Source organism: Rhinoderma darwinii, chromosome 3, assembly GCF_050947455.1.
Source record: "Rhinoderma darwinii isolate aRhiDar2 chromosome 3, aRhiDar2.hap1, whole genome shotgun sequence".
NCBI lineage: Eukaryota > Metazoa > Chordata > Amphibia > Anura > Rhinodermatidae > Rhinoderma > Rhinoderma darwinii.
The window spans coordinates 225,646,036-225,672,387 of NC_134689.1; the positions used below are offsets into that span (position 1 = coordinate 225,646,036).

The 26,352-nt window shown below is 40.9% G+C and overlaps 1 protein-coding gene across 2 annotated transcripts in view; it reads right to left on the bottom strand.

The window, feature by feature from the left end:
* Positions 1 to 5,642: 5,642 nt before the first annotated feature.
* Positions 5,643 to 26,352, bottom strand: part of TAF3 (TATA-box binding protein associated factor 3) — a 114,652-nt gene continuing 93,942 nt past the window's right edge. For both annotated transcript variants that reach the window (XM_075857463.1, XM_075857464.1), the window contains exons 4-7: positions 18,690 to 18,775; positions 13,492 to 13,732; positions 9,404 to 9,510; positions 5,643 to 6,603 (exon numbers count right to left, since the gene is read on the bottom strand). In XM_075857463.1, the coding sequence (XP_075713578.1) occupies positions 6,492 to 6,603; positions 9,404 to 9,510; positions 13,492 to 13,732; positions 18,690 to 18,775 (546 nt within the window). In that variant the 3' untranslated portion in view covers positions 5,643 to 6,491. The remainder of the gene's footprint in view (positions 6,604 to 9,403; positions 9,511 to 13,491; positions 13,733 to 18,689; positions 18,776 to 26,352) is intronic.

Genomic DNA, 26,352 nt, shown 5'->3' on the forward strand with positions numbered 1-26,352 from the left:
ACGCCTAAAGGATTAAAACACTTTCTGAATGCAGTTTTGAATACCTTGAGAGTTGAAGTTTTCAAAAAATGGGGTGTTTTATGGGGGTTACTAACATATGGGTCCCTCAAATCCACTTCAGAACTGAACTCGTCCCTGAAAATATAGCCTTTTGAAATTTTCTTAAAAATGTGAGAAATTGCTGCTAAACGTTCTAAGCTTTGTAAAGACATAGAAAAATAAAAGGACATTCAAAAAACAATGCAAACATAAAGTACACATATGTTAAATAGTAACTATTTTGTGTGGTATTATCGGTTTTTCAAGCAGAGACATTTTCTCTAAATTTTGGTATTTTTCACAAATAAGCAATGAATTTACCGACCAAATGTTTCCACTAACAAAGTACAATATGTCACGAGAAAACAATCGCCGAATCGCTTGGATAGGTAAAAGCATTCCAAAGTTATTACCACATAAAGTGACACGTCCTGAAGGGGTTAAAAATGAATGCTAAAGTTAAAATAATTAAGCAATAAAAACATATCCTCCCTGCTCTCCATTGATAATGTCCAGTTTTGCATTACAGGGGGAAAAAAAAAAACATAAAAAAAATAATTGGCTTCAAAATCACCCAAAGGCAATTTTTTTTCCTCAACAGGACTTAGGTCGTATTCACACGAGCGTGTGCGTTTTGTGCGCGCCAAAAATGCTGCGTTTTGCGCGCGCAAAAGGTCCATAAAAGCTCCGTGTGTCAGCATATGATGCGTGTCTGCGTGATTTTCGCGCAGCCGCCATCATTATGACACTCTGTTTTTATGTTTGTAAACAGAAAAGCACGTGGTGCTTTTCGGTTTTCATTCATAGTTTTGACTACTTTAGCGCGTGGCACACGGAAGTGCGTCAGTCTGCCGTTCGCGGTTTTCACGCACTCATAGATTTCAATGGGTGCGTGATGCGCTAAAAACTTGCAAATATAGGACATGTCATGGGTTTTACGCAGCGGACATACGCTGCGTGAAAATCACGGACAGTCTGAACGGCCCAATTGACTAATATAGGTCCGTGCGACGCACGTGAAAATCACGCGCCTAGCAGACATATTATACGTTCGTCTGAATAATCCCTTACGCTGAGAGTCTAACTGGAAGTCCAACAGATCATCCAACTTTACTAGCAGTTGAAGTAAGATTTCTACTCATGTCTAGGACTAGCTTTAGAGCAAGGGTCTCAAGCACGCGGCTCCTGGGGCAGTCATCTGCGGCCCGTGGGACACAGAGCTACTAGTACAGGCTCTGCTCCGGGACTCTGTGGAATTCCCTGACATCACTGTCCACATACGGACAGTGTTGTCAGGGCCTTCCTCAGAGCGGATTTCCGGGCAGAGCGCTAGTATAGGCTCTACTCCGGGACTCTGAAATCCCCTGACATCGGTGTCTACATATGGACAGCGATGTCTGGGGCTTCCCCAGAGCCGGAGTCCCGTGCAGAGCGCTAGTATAGGCTCTGCTCCGGGACTCTATATATGGACAGCAATGTCAGTGAATTCCAGACAGTGTTGTCAGGGTCTTCCCCCCAGAGCAGAGTCCCGGGCAGAGCGCTAGTATAGGCTCTGCTCCGGGAAAGCCTCTGAAGTCAATGTCCATGCATCGACAGTGATGTCAGGGGCTTCCCCAGAGCAGGAGTCCCAGTGATGTCAGGAGCACAGCTAGAGTCCCAGGAAGAGCCTACTAGCGCTCTGCCCAGGACTCCAGCTCTGGGGTTGCCCCTGACATCCATGTCCATATATGGACAGTGATGTCAGGAGCAGAGCTGGAATCCCAGGCAGAGTGCTAGAAGTGGCTCTGCTCCGAGACCCCAGCTCTGGGCAAGCCCCTGACATCACTGTCCATGTATGGACACTGATGTCAGTGGCTTCCCCAGAGTTCAGGCGCAGAGCCTATACTAGTGCTCTCCTCTGGGACGCCGGCTCTGGGGTTGCCCCTGATATCACATTCCGGCCCAGGATGATCCCCTGACGTCAGAGGCTCCAACAGCAGAGGAATCCCCAGCAATGCTCTGGCTTGGGATTTCACTCCTAGAGGGGTACCCAATGGAACTAGCTATTGGGGGGTGTGGCATTATACGCAGAGGGCGCCGTGGCCCTATCCACAGAAGGACCCTGTGGCCCTATCTAAAAAGAGGCTGCCCAATCTTGACATGTGTGTCTACCAAACAATGCCAACTGAGCCGCCGGACTGCATTTAGCGACACAAACTGGAAACCTGGATTGTTGTAATAAGCACGTGGAGAACTCTCAAATTTTAAACCTAGCTGTATAATTATAGTAATATAGTGTTATAGTATTTCAAATAACGAATTGATTAACAATAACTTTATTTTGTATCAAAATTTGAAAGTAATACGGCCCATCAACTTCCCATTTTTTCTATATGTGGTCCACTTACCCGGCCGAGTTTGAGAGCTCTTCTTTAGAGCATATAAACAATACAGGGCTTAGACATCTTTGGCTGGGAGATATCTTGCTGGAGCAGAAACTTTCCCCGTTTTATCAGCAATGGAAACCAAGCAAAACCAAACCATGTTCTTTAACGAAATGGAGGACTTAGTCTTTTTGAAATCTTTCAAATAATTTACCTATAGGACCGCCTATTTACAACTTTGTTTTGGGTTTCCGTATTCTGCCAGTCCAAAGACTCAAGTACAGGATGATCTCCCCTGAATAACATTACCAGAAGCGAAACATGAGGGACCCTTTAAAAATGAATGTGGTCTGCATTTTGCAGATGGGTGAATATTTTATTATGGAGTTATAATTTGTCACACAAGACAATGGAGGCAGAAATTCAGATCCAATTTCCAGTACTTTAGCCTTTATTGACTAATATTACAGCTCCGTAATAAAAAAATTTGATGACCAAGTTCCTATATGGCAAATTTTCAAGGAGTCACTCAATTCTACCAGGCACTGAGCGGAGCAGATGGTTTAGCACTTCAAAAAATAAATAGTCTTGCAGGGAGTTATCAAAGGTGGTTATGGACACTACCAAAACAGGTGAAAGATCAGTCAAAACAGCTACTTACAAGACCTTAGCCCTAGGCCAGTTTCACATATGCGTAACATGGATGCATTTTTGCGCTCGTATTGAAGATGCAAATCCCAGCCCTAACCCATACCAAAAGCATCTAGTGAACGGTGACTAATGTGGCCACATACTACCTCCACAATATACCAACTTTTTGGAGCCCCATCAAAATATAATTTCTCAATGTGAGACAAGTCTTGCATATTACTCTATTGGAAATACAGTACAAAGGATTCTCATATCGGAGATTTGAGAAGTATTTAGTATTCATATTTTTAAGCCAAGCCCAAGAATGTATCAGACAAATAAGTATAAGGCCATGTTCAGATGTCTACGACTATGTTCAAAGCTTATCTTGGATTTCAGCCGCAGATGTGCAGTTTGATGTGTTGTAAACCCACGCGTGGAAATCAGCCGGCTTTCGCTGTGGAACGCTACATACTCTCGTGGAATTTTCTTTTCCTCACCCCAGGCAAATATTATCATGGAAATTATCTGCAGCATGTAAACTGGGTTGTAGAGACCCCATTAACATGCATTGAATACAACTGGTCAGACTGGACGCCGAACCCATGCCACAACGTGTCAAAACCGACACGTGCCAACAGGGCCTATTACACAGCCCGTCCTGGTCCACGTAAACTAGCGCAGAACGGGACAGCTCGTTGATGGCCGATTGTGTGCTCCGTCCCCATACGTTATCATCATGTCGACAGTGAGATGTGCTGCCGACAACGATAATTTAAACTTTTTAAAAACTATACGACCAGCAGATGATCGACCGTTTGCTTATTCATCCGCTGATCGTTCCCGTTTACACAGGGCAATTATCGGCAACGAGCGTTATATGAACGATAGTTTGCCTGATAATTGGCACGTGTAAAAGGGCCTTTAATCTTTCTATTACCACAATATTTTTTTTTTATTTGTCCTTCCATGCCCCTTTTTAGGAGGGAGAGGGAGAGGGAGAGAGAGAGAGAAATTTGGTGTCTTCTGCTTTAAAATATAAAGAGGATTAGGTTTCGTCTTTAGTGTTGTTCAGTATGGTATGTACGTACTTTTATTTAGAGATTGGAAGTTTTCTATACACTGAAGACGGGTTGTTTCTAATGTTTATTAAAATCCAAACATACCATTGTTTTTAATAAGAGGATATTTTGATTATGTGAACAAAATTTGGAAAAACTAAAAAAAACAAAAAAAAAAAAATTTAAAATCTCTGCCATACTTCTAAAGAGTGCACATACATAATGTCTAAAAACTTCCAACAAAATAATTTTTAATTAGATAGTTTAAAGATCTTAATTTGGCATTCTGATAACCCTGATATTCTTGAAGTCTCACTTATTCCAGCGCATAACACAATCTTGAATTTCACCAGACCAAAAGTCTGAGTAGATAGAACCAATTAGGAGACTTTTATTACATTTTTTTATTTATTTTTTAAATGATAGATAATATTGTAAAATTAAGCTATTTCCAAAACACAAAAAGCATTTTGGTTGGCACTACTCCATGCTGTGGTAATAATCTCAGATCACTGTGCTGCCAGGATCTGTGATTCTACAACTGCCACTAGGGCAGTGCTCTGTGGGTGCCAAGTATCAACTCCAAAAATAATATAAGAAAAAAAATGCACAGAACTCACCCTCTTAGACGATCACAGCTTTTTTTTTTATTCAACTAGTATTTGACCACTTGAGTTCCCTAATCTATATAAACTGTTCTTATTTTCTCTTTTCTGTATGTGTTAATGTGGGCAGCCATCTTGCACAAGTTGTTACAACAGCAGCAGCCAAGATGTGCTGTACAGCAGGCACCTGGGTATTAGAAAATCAAGCCAGAAAATGACTGACTTGTATGGAAAAGTGTAGTGAGCATGCTTGGTCATGTGTAGTAGCCACTGTACATGTGGTTGTGTAATTTGCCTCCAGCTTAATGATAGAGTTGTTACTTTTTATTGTGATCCTGCCTTCTGATAAGTAGACGACTCCTGAAAAGTGATCTGTACAGAACAGGAAGTGTCTTTAGCTCTGTACAAATTTTCATTTAAATATAGTCTTAGTATTAAAGTGCTTGACTATTCAAAGTTGTTAGTTTACAGTGGCATTCAACCCAGTGGCTACTAAACACCTTGTACATTTTCCATTAAAACAAGGACTTTTACACATGGGTAAGTTTGGTTGGCATTTTATCGGTTCTTGGTTTGGCCAATCTGAGAAAAAAAATATAACAGTGAAGAGCTTATGCTTCACGGCTTTTAAATCCAATCTCTGTTCTGGCTTTGGAAGGGGAGGGGGGGGGGGGACAACAAAAGAAGCTTAAAAATCTACAATTTGTTTAGCGTAGGGGTAACTTTATGGGTTTCACACTGCAAAAAAGAGACTACCATTCAGCACATGTAAAGTTACCCGAAGTCATTTGTCAACACAATGTTGTATAGTCCAGTTCTAATGAGTCCACCAGGAAAATTATAGGCGTTCTATGGAGCATAAAACTGCACCCACCCTTATTCAAGCATTTATTACAATCAATTACAAAACCAATTAAAACACAGAAATGACAGAAAACAGTAGATTTCAGACACACCTTTAATATATACAAAACATACCTCCAGATGAAAGATACAAATAAGCAACGCTGCTTTAAGCTGCAATGTAAAATAAGCAGACGCAAAAAGCACAGTTTGGATTTACACAAACACTCTTCTCACATTCTAATTGGGATCTGCACCCAATTCAGTGAAAAGCCTAAAAGACTATGAAACCAATAAATGCAAAGTATGTGCACACTGGGGTTTAGACATATGGTTAAAAAAGAAAGAGAAAAAGGTAAGACCAAAAACAAATCTAAAATATATTACAAATATCAATGAAAAAATGGCTAGGAAACAAGTGGGATAGACTAGAAACATTTCTTAAAAAATATATATATATATATTTCACAAAGCAAGAACCATTTATTTATATTCACACAAAAAAAGAAAAATGGAAAATGATTTATATATTTTTATAACAAAATATGAACTTGACACATGTATTGGTACAGGAACAGAACCTATTTCATACAATTATCATCCAGTACAGCAAATATGTCAATAGCGATATGGGCACAGTCCCCTCAATCTTTTTTTATTTATTTTTTAATTATAATAATTATTATTATTATTTTAAATCATTCACTAGATTTTACAGATTTATCAAGTTCAACTTGTGAAGACGGAGTACATCTATCATACAGGAGCACTGGCGTCGAAAGTGGAGAAAGGTCGCACCACACGGTCTCTCCATGCCTTGTGTTGGAGCTTCACTTGCATGTTCTACTATTTACTTGCTTCAGAGTGCAACCCACAAAAATCAAAGTCATACGCTCCTCCATTAGATGAAGCAAGGAAAATTTTAAGCCAAGAAATGGTCCCTGGAAGTCTCAGTGAGCTTTGTGCTTCCTTTTTTTGTGCTTTTTATCTTTCTTCTTGGCGTCACACTTTTTACAATACCATGTGTCTTCTGGTGGCTCTGCTGTTAATCCAACACAAGGCCTGAAAAGGAAGAAGTGGGAAAACATTTTTTAAAAAGATACAAGAGTGAAAATACTCACAATACAGAGCCCACAGATAAAGAGAAGGGAAAAAAAAAAAAAAAAAAAAAAAAAAAAAAAAAAAAAAATCGAGCTGCCATACATGTAACAGAGAGTTAAAATTTCCCATCACGAGGGTACCGAAGAGACAGCCATTTTTACTGGACAAATGAACGTTGACCAGTCGTGAGGAAACTCAGGCAAATAAAACATCCCCTTGGATACAAAGAATATAAATTCTCCATAATAAGCTGAAGTGTTAGATACACAGGAGCACATCATAATGATCTCAGTCCTTGTCCAAGAGTAAAGCACATCTCTGGTTAGTACTATAGTTATTGCTCCTATCTGAATGGATTCACGAAGTCTATTCTTGCTTAGTAGTGAGCACCGCAGATTTACAATTTTTGACTGACTGCTAAGAAATCCCATACTAACAGGGATATGAGGTGACGACATTTGGCTTTACCAATCGGTAGTTGTGAATGGGCAAATTAGAAAAACCCTAAACTTGACTCTGCCCAACCGGTTTCCAAACATACAATGCATTCGGAAAGTTTTACAGACCCTTTCACTTTTTCATATTGTTATGTTGGGGCCATGTGCTAAAATAACAAAACTATTCAAGTCCCCCCCCCCCATCATTCTGCACTCAATACCACATAATGACGAAGTGAAAACAGAATGTTAATAAATCAAAAATTACTAATAAAAGGAAAAACGTAAATATTACATTGACATAAGTATTCAGACCCTTTACTCAGCACTTAGTTAAAGCACCTTGGGCCGCAATAACAGCCTCCGGTCTTCTTGGGTGTGATGCCACAAGGTTTGCACACCTGGACTTGGGGATTTTTGCCATTCTTCTTTGCAGATCCGCTCAAGCTCTGTCAGGTTGGATAGGGACCATCGGTGGGCAGCCATTTTCAGGCTTCTCGAGAGATGTGATGAAGTTCAAGTGAGGGTTCTGGCTGGGCCACTCAAGGACATTCACAAAGTTGTTCCTAAGCCACTCCAGTGTTGTCTTGGCTGTGTGCTTAGACTGGTTTGGTCAAGACAATGACCCTGAGGTCCAGAGCATTCTGGATCAGGTTTTCATTAAGAAAATTTCTCTGTACTTTGGTCAGGGTTGAGGGAATGATGAATGTTGCAATTTCCTGTCCCAGCCACTAAAAAACCACCCCCTCAGCATGATGCTGCCACCACCATGCTTCACTGTAGGGATGGTATTGGGCAGGTGATGAGCAGCGCCTGGTATCCTGCAGACATTACTTTTAGAATTTAGGCCAAATAGTTCAATCATTGTTTCTCACAGTCTGCCTGGAGTTTGCAAAAAAAAAAAAAAAAAAAAAAAAAAAGCACCTAAAGGACGTCTTTCATGTGTCTTTTACTGAGGAGAGGCTTCTTTCTGGCCACTCTGCCATAAACCCCAGATTGGTGGAGTGCTGCAATGATGGTTGACATTTTGGAAGTATCTTTGGAGCACAGCCAGAGTGACTATTGGGTTCTTGGTCACCTTTCTTACCACAGCCCGTCTCCCCCGATTAGTTTGTTGGGGCGGCCAGCTCTAGGTAGACTCCTGGTTGTTCCAAACTTCTTCCATTTAAGAATTATGGAGGCCAATGTGCTCTTGGGAGCTTTCAGTGCAGCAGAATTTTTTGCACCCTTCTCCAGCTCAGTGCCTCCACACAATCCTGTCTCTGAGCTCTACAGGTAGCTTCTCCCCATGGTTTGGTTTTTGCTCTGATATGCATTGTCAGCTGTGAGACCTTCTATAGACAGGGGTGTTTATTTACAAATCATGTCCAATCAAATGAATTTACCACAGGTGGACTCCAATCAAGGTGTAGAAACATTATCTAGAGAAATTGGAGGCCTTCAGATCTAAATTTAAATTTAATTTGTCATAGCACAGGGTCTGAATACTTATGTCCATGCTAAATTTGAGTTTTTAATTTTTAATAAATTTTAGCACAAGGCCTCAACATAAAATGTGAAAAATGTAAAAGGGTCTGAAGATTTTCAAAATGCTCTTTACATGTCCCAGCATTTAAGTGCTATGCAAAGTATAAAGTACTCAACAAACCATCAAAACATGCAAGGACTTTACACAAATACATTTACAAAAGCGTATTAATGTAACTGCACTATACTGTATGCTCCACAACAGGACAGAAAAGCAGCACATTGCGCTGTACTAAATGCAGTGTTAAAATAGGATGCGGGTGATCTCTGGTCAATCTCGGCAAGTTGAAGTGCCCTGTCAATCAGTATTACTTCGTTTGTGCACAGAGCAGATAAACAAAGCCTCTTAGCTTCCTGACCATTATCAGTATATTTAAAGGTGTACAATAAGCATTGTGTTCATCGTCTGACCAGGAGATTTCCAGGTATCTCCACGCTGAAGCTTTTTACTTGAGAGATTTGCACATATGGGGTCGGATTCTTAATTCACAATGTACTCGGTGAGAATAAATATGTAAACTGAATTATGTATTTCATAGCAGAACCTCAGGCGAAACTACAATTAAATTAATAAGTGTTAATATGATTTGGTGGGCATCTTCTATGTGTAACGAATAATGACCCATCAGGGAAGAACATTTTCCATGTGATGCCAGTGAATTAATCACCCTCCATAGTGCCATTCGGACAAACCTTTTTAAGTTTAGCAATTCTTTCTTCACTAATAGATAGAGGAAATTATTTAATGCTTTCACCATATGAATCTTGACATTCTAAGTAATCTATAGTTCGCTTACCAATGATACCAGTCATCGCAGCCATCACAGCCAATCATTGGACTGCCATCATCGAGTTTATTACACCCTGGACAGATCCATATCTGATTACCCCATTCATCGCGGATCTGAAAGTGTAGAAAAAAACAAAACTTAGGTATCTTAATTATTAATATTCCAGTATGTTAAAAAAAACTGATAATACAAAATGTGATGTCTGATAACAATAGCTACAAAAAGTACTGGGGATCAGGGAGCCATCAGAGTGGCTGCAGGTCTGTCCTCTTGAGCTGCTGCATGGACAAGCCTTGTACCATTAAGTTCTATTGAAGCCAGCTAGCCCACGTGGCAACTTACAGGGACAGACCTGAAGCCGCTCTTACAGCTCTTTGCAAGCAGCCACAACATTTACAGGAGAGCTGAGGCAGAATTCTAACACAATGTATATTAAGAAATGTTTTCACTGGATGAGTGGACACTTTGCATTATACATTTAAACTAGTACAGAACCCCTTTATAGGGTTAGAGCCTATACATTTCCTTGGCTAAGCCATCATATTTAGAAAAAGGATACGATTTAAGAATGCAACATGACTAAATAAAGATTAATTGTAAATATTCATATGCACAGTAAGTGTAAACATTCTAATGGTTGGAGGCTGCGTTCACATCTGCGCTAGGGCTCCGTTCAGACGTTCACTCTGAGCTTTCCGTCGGAACGGAGCCCTGACTGACAAACGGAAATCAGGGGTTTCATCACCATTGATTTTAAGGGTGCCAGATCCGGTGCAAATGGCTTCCATTTGTCTTTGTTGTGCAGGGGTTCTGTTGTTTTGCGCAGTCTACTAAGGTATTCATTCCGACGGAACCCTTTCACAATGGAGACAAATGGAAACCATTTGCACCGGATCTGTCACCATTGAAATCAATGGTGATGGAAACGGAGACCCCTGCTCTCCGTTTGTGTTAGTCAGGGCTCCGTTCCAATGGAAAGCGCTGATGGAACGCCTGAACGGAGCCCTAGCGCAGATGTGAACGAAGCCTTATCAATAAAAAGGAAAACTAATAGGAAATCAAAACCGAAGATGCTACACGTGCGTTTAAATGTTTGTGTCAAGTCCCTAAAATAATACGCCCCTTATAATGTTTAACCCCTTCCCGACGCAGCCCTTTTTCAGATTTTCATTTTTGTTTTTTCCGCCCCACCTTCCAAAATCTATAACTTCTATATGTTTCCGTCAATATAGTACTATGAGGGCTTGATTTTTGCGGGACGAGTTGTAGTTTTTCGTAGCACCATTTATTTTGCCATATAATGTACTAGGAAACGGGAAAAAAATTATTTGTGGGGTAGAAAATGAAAAAAAACAGCGATTCCTCCATGGTTTTTCGCGCACCGTTTTTTTCGGAATTCACTGTGCAATTAAAACATGTTAACTTTATTCTGTGGGTCAATACGATTACGGCGGCGATACCAAATATTTATAGTTTTTTTCTATATTTTACTACTTTTACAAGTAAAAACCTAAGTGTAAAAAAGAAAATGTATTTTGTGTCGCCAAATTCCGAGAGCCATAACCTTTTTATTTTTCTGTCGATTAAGTGGTATGAGGGCTTATTTTTTGCGGGATAAGCTGTAGTTTTTAATAATTCCATTTTGGTGTACATGCGATGGTTTGATCATTTTTTATTTCTTTTTTTGTGGGCGATAAGTTGGGCAAAAAATAGAGATTCTGGCGTTTACAATTCTTTTTTTTCTACGGCGTTCACCGTGCGGGTTAAATAATGACATATTGTGATAGTTCAGACTTTTACGGACGCGGCGATACCAATTATGTTTATTTATTTATTTTTTTACTATGCTCTAGGGGGGAAATGGGAAAAGGTTTTTTTTTTTAACTTAAGATTTTTTTATTTTCTCTACACAAAAAATAAAAAATAAATTGTACTCATTTTTACTTTTTATTATATTAGTCCCCCAAGGGGACTTCAACCAGCGATCGTTAGATCGCTTGCGCGATATACTGCAATACTAATGTATTGCAGTACATCGTGATTCTGACAGAACTATTAAGCCCTGCCGGAGGCAAGGCTTAATAAGTGTACAAAGATGGCGGACCAGGGGGTCTTCATTAGGCCCCCAGGCAGCCATAGCAACCATCACACCCCCCGCGATTGCGTTGCGTGCGATGAGCTGTTAGAGGGGGTCGCCCTCCTCTTTCTAATGATTTAAATGCTGCGGTCGCTATTGAACGAGTTAAACGAGCGGACACCAGCATCGTATGGAGCGAGTTCACTTTGTGAGCCCGCTCCATACTTCCCCCTACCCGACTTTCGGGAAGGGGTTAACTAAAGATTTATTGTAAATATTTACATGCACTGTTAATGTAGGGTCATATTGTAGCCTTTTTGTTAAAGGATTTTCGTATAACCCATCCAGCGATATACATTATTAATATATTATATAGGTCCACAAGTTGATTTAATCCAAGCGATCAGATGCCCCTGCATTGACTCATTTCTGCCAGCACGCAATGACATCCTCAGACTTGTGGGATAGATGCCTTTTAATAATGACTTTTCTTAATAACTGCCCCTCTGAATCCAGACTACCAGTAGATGGAATGGAAACATCCCGCAGAAGCTGGTCTACCTTCTGGGCAATAGTGTGACATAAGCGATGTAGTTCTGCACTACAATGAAACAGCAACACAACGGATGTTTGTAGAGCACAGACGACCTGCGAGTCAAGCCCCTGACGTCCAGAAGTTACCCCACAGTGCTGGCAATTACAGCCACACAATAGTCTAAGACTTTCTACGTTTTAATGCATCTTTACTTATTAGCCAAACTCTCCAGTTCAACTTGCTGATAAGATCAAGAGTATAACATGTTGTTACTCAGTAACTTTCCATTTACTTTATGACATCTCTGTCACTCTGAATTACAATCCAAGTGAAACAAAACCAGAAAAAGAGTCCCATTCTAGCCGGATAATTGAGCGCCTCCATGCAGATAAAGATTGCTCTGCCACCTACAATTATCATTTCCACCGTTGTAACGAAGGATGAAGGCCAGGACGGCTTTAACTAGAGGCTGGATTGCAGTTACAGACGGGTCCTCATCAATAAGTGCTGAAATGACTTACTTGTATTTCACAGCTTCTAATGTCGCTCATTTTCACATTCATTTATGAAGAATTCCATGGGGATGATTAATGGTAACAATGCCGGTGTAATATTCTCTATGGCAATGTAAAATGTACAACGACCAGTGTGTAACTAGTTTTTTACCAATAGATTCCTTCCACTTTACATTTCTACTTTAAATAATCATCTTTTTGTTCTCAGGAGCAGCTAGTGGGCAAGAATTGTTCAAGATAATCTTAAAAAGGACCAAACGGTACACTTCCATTGACCTATACCAATATCCTTGTTTCTTTGACTCTCTATTAAAGGTGCCTGTGCCCGTACACCAAACCGTAGTGTTTCTCCCACCGTCGAACGGAGGTATCTTGGGCCCACCAGAGGAAGTTATACTGAAGGCTCACCTACACAGAACATGAGCCATGTCCACTAAACTGTATCAACCTTTGTTATCATGGCACGCACACACAGGACATATCAATAAGATCAAATAGGTTATTTGTGAATCAAATGACAAAAAGATCCTAGCGGCAAGTGGTTAGCTCCAAAGTCATCTATCTTCTGGGCTAATTATTGTAACAAAGTATGGGCCCACCAGAGAATCCTCTGGTTCTCTGGATAGACAGTCAGACCCCAGTTTCACGTGTAAAAGGCCCACAGGCAAAAAAAAAAAAAAAGCTTTCAAAATCTGCAATAATTTGCCCGTGTGGCACACTACTGCTAAGTGTGCAGGCACCTTCATAGAAAGGAAATACATTATGGAAGATTTTTGGTACATGTTTATCCCTAGTGTCTAAGGGGTATTAAGAGAGGGTGAAAGGTGCAACACAACGAATAGGAGATATATAAAAAAAATAAAAATGGGACTCAGGAATTACTGGATGCAAATCTTTAGAATTAGGAAGGGGAACAAAAAGGAAACAACACCTATATGTTCAGACAAATGAAAAGGAACGCACTTACCACATATGTACTGACCGTCTCTGTGACAACACTTCTATAAGGTGTTTTAGAGTTGCCAGTGTTTGGTCCAGGGGCCGAAGGAGCTGGTGATGCTGCCGCTGGTGTGGGAGATGGCTGCACGGGAGGTGGGACAACAAGAACTGGCGCAGGAGCCGGAGATGGGGCGGGTGGAGGAGATTTAGGCAGGGATGGTGGAGGAGCAGCTTTGGCGTCTGGAGTAGGTACCACTTTACTGATAACTCTGTGAGGAGGGAAAGGGCACAAAAATGGTCAAAATAACAGATCATGGATATGCAAGTTTGTGTTTAGTACAACTGCTCAGATCGAAGACTGTGCTAGGAGGTCTCAGAAGGCCTTAGTTGTCTATGTCTAACACCATCAAACCTAGAGACCAGGTCAATTTAATAGGATTTCCTAAGAAATGTTGACTGCAGAGACAAGGTAGCAAAATATACAAAGAGTCTCACTTGTCTCAGGGAAGTATTCAATTTGCATGAACACTAGAAGTGTTCCTACCATACCACGAGGACAAAACTGTAAATCTGTGAGTATATTATATATATGTATGTATGTCAATGGTGACATCATACATAAGCAAATAGCGTTGATTCCATCCCTTTCCCCATAGTGTATAGGATGTGCCCACAGGACTAAATGTTTACAGATTAACAATTTAGTGACTTGAAATTGATCATTTTAATTTAAAAATCAAAACTTGCATGGAATATACTTGCAAACGCATTGAAAATATACTGCACAAACATCAAAAATCCTAAATACACTGGAGTCTTAAAGTTGACATGTGGGACCTACTCAAATGAACATTGAGAGGCCCATTTTAGTGCTGATAACTTTTATCTCCAAGATGAAGGGGTGTCCAAGTCTTTCAGCTACTTACATTAAAGACATTGCAAATATTTGCTAATTCAATACTTCCTTCCTCAAACGAGGATCTCTGGCTGGCAGCAAAACAAATTCCTAAAGAGTGTAACCTCAGCAGTTAAAAAGCTTCCTGCCCTCTGCCTTAGTAGTGTCAAGTATAGTTTCCCTGAGGTTTCATGCACCATGACGCCATGTACAGTCCTTCACGTTCCCTTGAACCTTCAATATGACCCTTTGATTCCTACTAACTTTGCAGCTACATATTTTCAGCCGTACTAACTATGTAACTATGTAATATATGGTCTGATTATAAAGTAGCCAGATCTGCCATTAATAAAGGTTACTCAAAACATGGGTAAAAACCTTCCGCCTTAAAATCACTAGAACCAAAGAGTTACTTGTTGTTCCAAGAAAACACGTCTGGTGCAGAATGACAATACAGCGCTAAAGCCCTGCACCCAGTGTGGAAAAGGACATTCCCGGTGGGGTTTCTTAATCACATGGAAAATCAATGAGCTACTTGGTTTGGGTATTTCACTAGAAATGTGATAGAAAGTGACGTGTGTGGTGGGCTGGTATATGGAAAAAAAACACCAGAATAAAAATATATATATGTGTATGAACCTATAAGGAGGATTAGGATTACAGGCTAGAAAGAAACACCACGTGCATTGCGTCTAACACTTGTGCATTCAATGTGAAATCTGGCTCTGGGAAGACCTCGATCTGTTGTCCTAAAGGAAGGATACACAGTGACCGCTATAAGACGCTCTTTTTATTTGCTGTAATTAGATTTAAATTCCTGTGGCTCTTGCTTTCTGGGGAAGGCTACACTAATAACTTCTATGGGTTTGTAGCCAAAGACGAAAAAAGGCCCTCAGCTTCTCTCTACCTGCGGCGGCAGCAGGTTTCGCATAGAACGAGATTATTCATAAAATTCAGATCAGAGATTTCACGGAATTATTTTATCTGGCGTCGTCTTGCTATTAAAGATTTATAGCCGGTACCAACAACAAAAGTCCTTGACCTAATGGGTTAAACGGCATTCTCGTGCTACGCACTGCACGCAGCGACCATTTTTGCTTTCTATAGTCACTCAGCAGTCTCTAATGCGGCTATCCAGCTGTTAACAGTTTTCATTTCTAAGTAATAAACCACTAAATTCCACATTGTAAAATAATTTGAAGGCCCATTAGTGCAGCAATAAACACAGACAGTCACTGCCAGCAATCCATTGTTTCACGTTCCCCATACAGTGGTTTACTCTTCCACATTCTTCTCCCTGCAGTATCATTTTTTCCTCCTGAATTAATTCTGCTCCTGGTTCTCCTTCATGGGCTCTCTGTTGAATGAGCAATCTCGAGCGGAGTAACCAACACTGCCCACAGCTGTGCCCCACAATAGCCCCATGCTGCTAGCATTACGTTTTCTGGAGGATTGGGTCACGCTGCCCTAACTGCGGCAGACACTGGCCTTATTCATAAAAACGTGCAGGAGGAGGGATTTTCAGCAGGATTCCTTTACCTGTTTCCCCACCACATAACAGTGGATTAAATGGACTAGGTCATGAAATGCTTGGATGGGAATGCAAACCAACAGCTTGACAAGTCAATAAAAAGCCACCCATCCTTGCCCAAACACACTGAAAGAGCCAAGGTGAAGGGCAAATACAATTTGGATATGTCCATAGAGGGCAGTCTAATGATCCTTATTCTTTTCTTTCTGGATGCAAACATGGTCGTGGCTGCCATTTGAATAGCCTAGCTAGTGTGAAGAATGGGGAGGATCACAAATGTGTGTAAAGCACAGGGTTAAATAAAAAAAAACATACAAAGTCAACTGTCCAAAATACACAGCCCATAATGTAGCACCTATTTTAATATGATCCACAAATAAATAAAAAACAATAGAATGCCCACTCACACAATATTAGTTTCCTCTTTCAGAAGCCTCATCCTCCTCGCTCTGAGAAACAAAAAGCACCTCCAGCCAGACCTGTATAATTCTAGTGAGCCCCCTATCATCGCTTCAACGTGTGCTCATCCACTTGTATTGCTGTTCCTACTTCCAGTAACGTCACATTAAGACTATGGCTCCATGGTGGCACCCGCGACTCATGGTTAGAAGGAGAACATGCTCAATCTGCTACGTTACCCATGAGCTACTTTTACGAAAACCAGGATAGGATTTATACTAAACAAGACATGGATGTGAAGTCCAAATTTAAACAAGTAAATTCAAAAAAGGCTGCCTGCCGGCAGAAATAAGCCCTGTTTTCCAACCATTATTAAAGAGTAAAAATAAAAAAGTCTTTATTCAATTTGCAACAAGGACAGACTACATGAAATTTTAAAAGTTAATGTCCATTTCTGACAATGACCATTGGCCCCGATACCCCTGAGGAAGCTACATCGTAGCGAAACATGTCGGGGGGGGGCTTCTACCTTTATTTTAATAATTGTCCTATTGACACCTTTGAATCTAACTAATAACTAACTGCATGTAGCGCTCTGTGGTTGTGGTACTTAACCCTTTCTAGACAGAGCTCTTACGTCTGGCACTGTGCTAATTGCTGTCAGAAATGGACATTAACTTTTACATTTCATGTAGTCTGTCCTTGTTGCAAATTGAATAAAGACTTTTTTATTTTTACTCTTTAATAATGGTTGGAAAACAGGGCTTATTTCTGCCGGCAGGCAGCCTTTTTTGAATTTAACTGTTGCACGCCCACCAACTATTGAGGTCCGCTCCATTGTATTTTTTGCCAAATTTAAACAAGGTTTCAAATTTGTTTTCAATGATTATTTTTTGGGGCAGGGGCATGAATGTTTTAAACCCATTGATGCCTTGAAAAGAACCAAATAAAAAAAGCTTTTTTTCTGAACCAGCAAGGTGAATAACTTGGAATGGGATGAATCGTTACGTTACAATCATTAACCCACTGCATACTGTACTTTACAATGTAACAATTAAGCCGTTTATTGCTAACCCTAAACTAAGAACAATGTAACCAGCAATGCTGTATGGAACACAGACTGGTGATATGAAGGCTATTGTACATCAGGTGTGCTACTTCTCGGCACAGCTAATGGCACATCAGTGTCCGGTAGATGCCGTATCTTAAGCACCTCGTGGCATTAACTCAATTAGTGATCAGTGACTTGATAACACTGCAGAGAAAATGCTGTAATGCACGGTTCAAATAATACATTAAGAAGCCGTCTTAAATATTTTAAGTCCAAATGAACTAACACCACCTAACCCATTATGGATAAGATCTGCTAAAAAACATTAAAACACAATTTATGGAAGCTGTGCCCAGAGATAAGCTTAATTTGCAGACTGACCTTTTATTTATTTAGGGAACCAAATGAGGTCTAATTGCATTAGAATTGAATCCAGTAAATTTCCCTGAAATACTTATTTGGCAGCCTTAGAATTGGTATGTCGGCAAATGCTGCTATTGTAAATGGCAAAGTGTATGCTGTAATTAGATAGTCCGGACCATAAACTTGTTCTCAAGAAGGCATGAAACTGGAGACGTATGAACCAAGAGGTATATGGCGCCATGAGACACTGGTGTAACAGACAGAACTGTTAAGGTAAGACACTGGTTTCTCATGTGGTGTTTGATTCTTATTAAATGTGGAAATCCTGCAAGAAAAGAGTGGCTACAAAGAATTCAGCGCTATAGGATGACAGCATAAAGTACAGTTTTCCTTGTATTCCCCCAGGTTACAATATTTTCAATGTAAACCTTGCTCATTTTAGGAGGTAAAATGTCTGAAAAGCCAGCACATGCACAGTAATACAGCACCCATTGATCGGCTCCACATGCCCCCAAACGGGATGAACCTACTTACTGCTCTTTGTGGCCGGGCACCAATTTTACCAGAGAAAAATTAATGCACGCTGATTGGCTGGAAGTGAATCACATTGGGGGCAAGCAGTGCCAATCAGTGGGTGCTGAAGTGTGTCTCCATGTTATTTTGACTGTACACTGTATTGTACAGGACCCTGAAGAAGCTCATCTCAACTTAGAAAGTGATTTACAGCTTCCAGCTACTCTTGACTTCAAAGAAAATCAAGAATATAACTAGTACAGATTAATAAGGACTTGTTTTACCTTCATATTTTCTTATTTTGGACACTTTGGCACCAATTACGACGTTTGGCCAAAAAAAATAAATCACAATATTTTGAAGGATGGTGGTCCCAGTTCTAAATAATATTGTAACTTGAGGCAGCACTGTATAAGCCAAGCACTACAACACTGATAACATAAGAAGTTCCTTAGGTTAACTTTTACCACTTACATTGTATCTTGGCCTGCGCCAACCCTCAGTGTCAGTCGAGGGATGACGGGTGATGGGGCAGGAATAGATAACTCCACTTTGGCCTGCTAAAATAAAAAGGTTTTATTTAGAAGACACAAACTAAGTTACAAACACAGCTCTGCTAAAAATCAACTCCATTCATAGAGGATGTGCATTACACCATGCAAAAGTCTAAAAAGAGACCAACAACAAATATTTCAAACCCAAAGATTGAGGAGGAGCTTGAATGGAGCGGCTAAGCAGTGAGGAATCTGGGGTTTCAGGATCCCCAGTCTTGCAATTGGTCGGGGTTCAGCAGTCAGACAATTATCACTGTACTAGAATGAAAATGTATTATGTATCCACATGATCAACCACTTTAAAGGGAACCTAACATCCACGTATCTTGAAAATAACGCGGAAAATGACGCCTCGTGGGAACAGAACACTAATTCCCATTGCAAGCAATCGGCAGATGTTTGGAGGCGTAATGGTGCCGTTTTTTCAGCCGTAATTCGAGGCGTAAACGGCCCGAATTACGTCTGAAACCACCGTGTGAACATACCCTTACACCCCCCCATCTGACGCTTTGCATTGCGCTTGGTGCTGTAAGGCTTGCATGCAACTTCTCAGCCATGGAAAAACATAACATGAAGCTCTCAGTGTACAGTTTTTCTGCGGATGTTTATTTGCCAGAGGAGGTTTTGATCACTGCCGTTATTGAGTCAGCAGAGCGAAGGCGAAATTTTTGCTCTACGTGCTTCATCGACCACACTTACGTGGTCAGCCACTTTGTGGCCGAGTTGCGGTGGTTCTTAAACGCTTCCACTTTGCAATAATATCACTCAGTTGATCGTCGAATATCTAGGAGGGAAAAAATTTCACGAGCTGACTTGTAGCAACAGTTGTATCCGGTTACATCCTACCCACACAACTGCAGTGAGCTCTTTAGAACGATCCATTCTTTCACAGACGTTTGCATGGCTAGGTGCTGGATTTTACACGCCTGTGGCAATGGCACGTGGCTCAGTGGTTAGCACTGCTGCCTTGCAGCACAGGGTTTCCTCCCACACTCCAAAAACATACAGATAAGGAATTTAGATTGTGGGCCCCACATAGGACAGTGATGGAAGACAACTTCTGTAGAGCGCTGCAGACTATGTTGGCGCTATGTAAGTAACAGAACTAAGTAAATGGGACTAATTGATTTAGCGGTATCTGAATTTAATGCTCAAAAGGGGTGTCCCAATACTTTTGTCAATATAGTGTATGATTAAAAAGAGGAGATTGTGGGACTCTAATAACAACCATGAAAGACCTGGTAACCCACTGAAACAGCTACCATCATTTTTGAGAAATCATTTGTTACATGAAATCTATAGAAATGAATAAGAGACCATGTAATAGATGGCATAGCAAAAAGACCTTCTTTGCAGGGGAAGATTGCCTGAAAGGTCTCATGTTTGACAGTGTACACCTTTGCGGGAATATTTTTATTTTTTTAATAAATAGATCAGTGTCATTAGTGTAACTCTGTAAATAGTTTTTATTAAAAATTCCTTTTACTTTTGGAGATACAGCTGCTCTGTATTCTCTATACTCAGCAGCTGTATCGTTCTGTATATAGAAAACAGAACAGCTGTATCTTCAAAAGTAAAAGGAATTTTTAATAAAAACTATTTACAATTACACTAAGCATACGGACTGATCTATTTATTAAAAAAAATATAATATAAAATAATAAATACACACACACTATATATATATATATATATATATATATATACATATATATACACACACACACACACATACATACACACACACACACACACACACACACACACACACACACTGAAGGAAATAAGTATTTGACCCCTTGCTGATTTTGTAAGTTTGCCCACTCTCAAAGACATGAACAGTCTAGAATTTTTAGGCTAGGTTAATTTTACCAGTGAGAGATAGATTATATAAAAAAACAAAACAGAAAAATCACAGTCAAAATTATATCTATTTATTTGCATTGTGCACAGAGAAATAAGTATTTGATCCCCTACCAACCATTAAGAGTTCAGCCTCCTCCAGACCAGTTACACGCTCCAAATCAACTTGGTGCCTGCATTAAAGACAGCTGTCTTACATGGTCACCTGTATAAAAGACTCCTGTCCACAGACTCAATGAATCAGTCTGACTCTAACCTCTACAACATGGGCAAGACCAAAGAGCTTCCTAAGGATGTCAGGGACAAGATCATAGACCTGCACAAGGCTGGAATGGGCTACAAAACCATAAGTAAGATGCTGGGTGAGAAGGAGACAACTGTTGGTGCAATAGTAAGAAAATGTTAGACATACAAAATGACTGTCAATCGACATCGATCTGGGGCTCCATGCAAAATCTCACCTCGTGGGGTATCCTTGATCCTGAGGAAGGTGAGAGCTCAGCCGAAAACTACACAGGGGGAACTTGTTAATGATCTCAAGGCAGCTGGGACCACAGTCACCAAGAAAACCATTGGTAACACATTACGCCATAATGGATTTAAATCCTGAAGTGCCCGCAAGGTCCCCCTGCTCAAGAAGGCACATGTACAGGCCCGTCTGAAGTTTGCAAATGAACATCTGGATGATTCTGAGAGTGATTGGGAGAAGGTGCTGTGGTCAGATGAGACTAAAATTGAGCTCTTTGGCATTAACTCTACTCGCCATGTTTGGAGGAAGAGAAATGCTGCCTATGACCCAAAGAACACCGTCCCCACTGTCAAGCATGGAGGTGGAAACATTATGTTTTGGGGGTGTTTCTCTGCTAAGGGCACAGGACTACTTCACCGCATCAATGGGAGAATGGATGGAGCCATGTACCGTCAAATCCTGAGTGACAACCTCCTTCCCTCCACCAGGGCATTAAAAATGGCTCGTGGCTGGGTCTTCCAGCACGACAATGACCCGAAACATACAGCCAAGGCAACAAAGGAGTGGCTCAAAAAGAAGCACATTAAGGTCATGGAGTGGCCTAGCCAGTCTCCAGACCTTAATTCCATCGAAAACTTATGGAGGGAGCTGAAGATCAGAGTTGCCAAGCCACAGCCTCGAAATCTTAATGATTTACAGATGATCTGCAAAGAGGAGTGGGCCAAAATTCCATCTAACATGTGTGCAAACCTCATCATCAACTACAAAAACGTCTGACTGCTGTGCTTGCCAACAAGGGTTTTGCCACCAAGTATTAAGTCTTGTTTGGCAAAGGGATCAAATACTTATTTCTCTGTGCACAATGCAAATAAATATATATAATTTTGACAATGTGATTTTCAGTTTTTTTTTAAATATAATCTATCTCTCACTGGTAAAATTAACCTAGCCTAAAAATTCTAGACTGTTCATGTCTTTGACAGTGGGCAAACTTGCAAGATCAGCAAGGGATCAAATACTTATTTCCTTCACTGCACATACATATAGACAACAAACAGTAGATCCAGCAGCACCGGTACAGCGTGGGTGCAAGCCCTAGGATCCAGACCAAGATTCCACCTATACAGACTTCAGAAAATAGGCAGCACTCCGTAGTTTAGTGAAAAAAAGTGGGTACTTTTATTGCCCCATGTGCAACGTTTCAGCTCTGTCCTCTAGAGCCTGTCTCTAGGGGACAGAGCTGAAACGTTGCACATGGGGCAATAAAAGTACCCACTTTTTTTCACTAACCTACGGAGTGCTGCCTATATTTTTGAAGTATATATATATTATTTTTAGACTGGGTACTTCTCCTGGGTCTTTGATGCGTTTTTTTAGCATGCGTTTTTTTCTTTTAGTAGCTGAACCCCATTAACCCCTTAGCGCACCAGGACGCAACGGTACGTCCTGCATTGAAGTGCTTTAAGCCACAGGGACGTACCGGTGCGTCCTGGCTAAAAACGGTCACCCTGTCAAAGGACAAGGTGACAGAACTGTGCCGTCAACTGTTTATAACAGTTGATCGGCACAGTAAGACGGCAGGGGACCATTCACAGCGGTCTCCTGCCGGCGATCGCTGTGATTTGTCAGTCAAAGCAGACTGACCAATCACAGCTCTATGACGTGGGTATGTGATGACGCTGGCTCAGAAGCTGAGCCAGCGTTATCACCGCCGGGAATCAGATGTCCGGCACCCCTCTGCACCGGCCAGGACCTGAGCTAGGCTCCGATCCGGCCGATTAACCCCTTCGATGCATCGATCAACGTGATCGATGCATCGAAGTGGCTTGTAGCCTGTCGGCAACCACGATGGTTGCCACGGGCGCAGGTGTCAGCTGTTTGTCACAGCTGACATCGTGCCCTAACGGCCAGTACCGGAGCAATGCTCCGATCCGGCCGATTAACCCCTTAGATGCAGCTATCGCTGCATCTAAGTGATTAGATCGTACCCTATGGTTGCTAATAACAACCATGGGCACCTGCAAAGGTTCCGATGGTTGCTATGGCAACCATAGCCTAACAAATCGCTTCCTAGTACGGAAGCCTATTAGGCCCCGCCGGGAGGCGAAGCCTAATAGGCTTGCTGTCAGTGAATAGCTGACAGCTCTAATACACTGCACTATGTAGGTAGTGCAGTGTATTAGAATAGCGATCAGGGCTTCATGCCTTCAGGCCTTCAAGTTCCCTAGTGGGACAAAAAAAAAAAAAAGTTAAAACAAGTTAATAAAAATGTTGTAAAAAAGTAAAAAAAAATACTTTTCATGTTAAAAAACACTATAACAGCCTTTTTTCCTATAAGTCTTTTATTATAGGAAAAACCAAAAAACATTAAAAAAAAGTACACATGTGGTATCCCCGCGTCCGTAACGACCCAAACATCACGCTATTTTACCCGTACGGTGAAAACCGTAAAAAAATTAAATAAAAAAACTATTCCAGAATCGCTGTTTGTTAGTCACTACCCCTCGCAAAACAGAATAAAAAAAGGGATCTAAAAGTTGCATGTACCCCAAAATTATACCATTAAAAAACGCAGCCCGTCCCACAAAAAACAAGCCCTCCCGCAGCTTTTTTGACGGAAAAATAAAAAAGTTATGGCTCTCAGAATATGGTGACACCAAAAATAAATTTGAAACAAAAGTGATTTTATCGTGCAGACGCTGCAAAACGATATATATATGGTATCGCCGTAATCGTACCGACCCGCAGAATAACGTAAAATTGTCATTCTCAGCGCATGGCGAACGCCGTAAAAAAATAAAAAACATCAGAATTGCAGGTTTTTGGTCACCTGGCTTGCCAAAAAAATGAAATACAAAGTGATCAAAAAATCGCGTGTACCCCAAACTGGTACCAATGAAATCTACAGATTGTCCCGCAACAAATAAGCCCTCACACAGCTCCGGGGCAGAAAAAATAAAGACGTTTTGGCTCTCAGAATATGGCGATACAAAATGTGCAAAGTGTCCAAAAGCGGATAAGATCGGGCGCCATTTATCAGTGTGACACCGGCCACATATCTGCGGATTATTATTTATTTACACCATTATTATACCCTCTTATTATACCCTTATGTAACCCGCACAGATAACATATTCCCCCACATCATAAACTGAAATACCAGCAAAACCCCAAACAGAACAACTAGCAAGCAAAAGCCACGCTCCAAAAGCCAAATGGCGCTCCCTCCCTTCTGAGCCCTGCAGCGTGCCCAAGCAGCAGTGTACGTCCACATATATGGCATCGCCATACCTGGGAGAACCCGCTTAACAGTTTGAGGTATTTGTCTTCAGTGGCACGAACTGGGCACAAAATATTGTGCACTAAAATGGCACATACCTGTGGAAATTTGCAATTTTCACTTTGCACCATCCACTGAGCATTCATTTCTAATAGAAAAAAAAAAAACCTGTGTGGTCAAAATGCTCACTTTACCCGTTAATGAAATGCCTTCAGTGGTGCAGTTTCCAAAATGGGGGTCACTACTTGGGGGTTTGTTTTACTATTTGACCCCAGAGCCCTGCCGTTGTGGGCTAATGCTGCGAAAATCACCAAAATAGGTCTCACATGCGCCTTTCACTCCTAAGCCCTGTCATATATCCAGGCAAATGATAAATGCCTTGAGGGGTGTAGTTTACAAAATGGGGTCACTTCTCATGGTTTTACACTCTACTCTGGTACCTCAGGGGCTCTGCAAATGCGACATGGCGCCCAAAAAACAATCAACCAAAATCTACATGCCAAGTACCACTCCTGCCATTCTGAGCCCTGCGGTGTATCCAAGCAGCAGTTTATAACCACATATAGGGTATTGCCGTACTCGGGAGAAATTGCTTTACAATTATCGGGGCGCTTTTTCTCCTTTATTCCTTGTGAAAATGAAAACAATTCAACATTTTAGTGGAAAGAATGTAGATTTTCATTTTCACTGCATAATCCCAATAATTCAGCGAAAAAACTGTGGGGTCAAAAGGCTCACTATACCGCTAGATAAATTCCACGAGGGGTATAGTTTCCCAAATGGGGTCACTTTTGCCGGGTTTGCACTATTTTGGCCCCTCAGTGGCTTTGCAAATGTGACATGGGGCCACAAACCATTCCAGCAAAACTTGAGCTCAAAAGTCAAATGGCGCTCCGTCCTTTCTAACTTCCGCCATGTGTCCAAACAGCAGTTTATTACCACATATGGGGTATTGCTGTGCTCAGAAGAGTTTGCTTTACAAATATTGGGGTGTTTTTTCTCCTTTATCTTTTGTAAAAGTGAAAAAAATCTGAGCTAAAACTACATTTTATTAGAAAAAAATTTAGATTTTCAATTTCACGGCATAATTCCCATAGATTCAACAAAAACCGTGTAGGGTCAAAATGCTAACTATACCCCTAGAAAAATTCCTTGAGGGGTGTAGTTTCCAAAATGGGGTCACTTTTGGGGAGTTTCCACCGTTATGGTCCCTCCAGGGCTTTGCAAACACGACATGGCACCGAAAACCATTCCAGCAAAATCTGCGCTCCAAAATCCAAATGGCCCTCGTTCCCTTCTGAGCCCTGCCGTGGGTCCAAACAGCAGTTTATTACCACATATGGGGTATTGCCGTAATCGGGAGACATTGCTTTACAAATGTTGGGGTGCTTATTCTCCTTTATTCCTTGTAAAAATGAAAACATCGTATGTTTTTTCAGAAAAAAAGTAGATTTTCATTTTCACAGACAAGTTCCAATAAATTTAGCAAAAAACCTGTGGGCTAAAAATTCTAACTATACACTTAGAAAAATTCCTTGAGGGGTGTAGTTTCCAAGATGGGGTCACTTTTGGGGGGTTTCCACTGTTTTGGCACCACAAGACCTCTTCAAACCTGACATGGTGCCTAAAATATATTCTAATAAAATAGAGGCCCCAAAATCCACTAGGTGCTCCTTTGCTTCTGAGGCCGGTGTTTCGGTCCTTTACCGCACTAAGACCACATGTGGGATATTTCTAAAAATTTCAGAATCTGGGCAATAAATATTGAGTTGCATTTCTCTGGTAAAACCTTCTGTGTTACAGAAAAAAACTATTACAAATGAATTTCGTAAAAAAAAAAAAAATTGAAATTTGTAAATTTCACCTCTACTTTGCTTTATTTCTTGTGAAATCCCTAAAGGGTTCAAATAATTTCTGAATGCTGTTTTGAATACTTTGAGGGGTGCAGTTTTTAAAATGGGGTGTTTTATA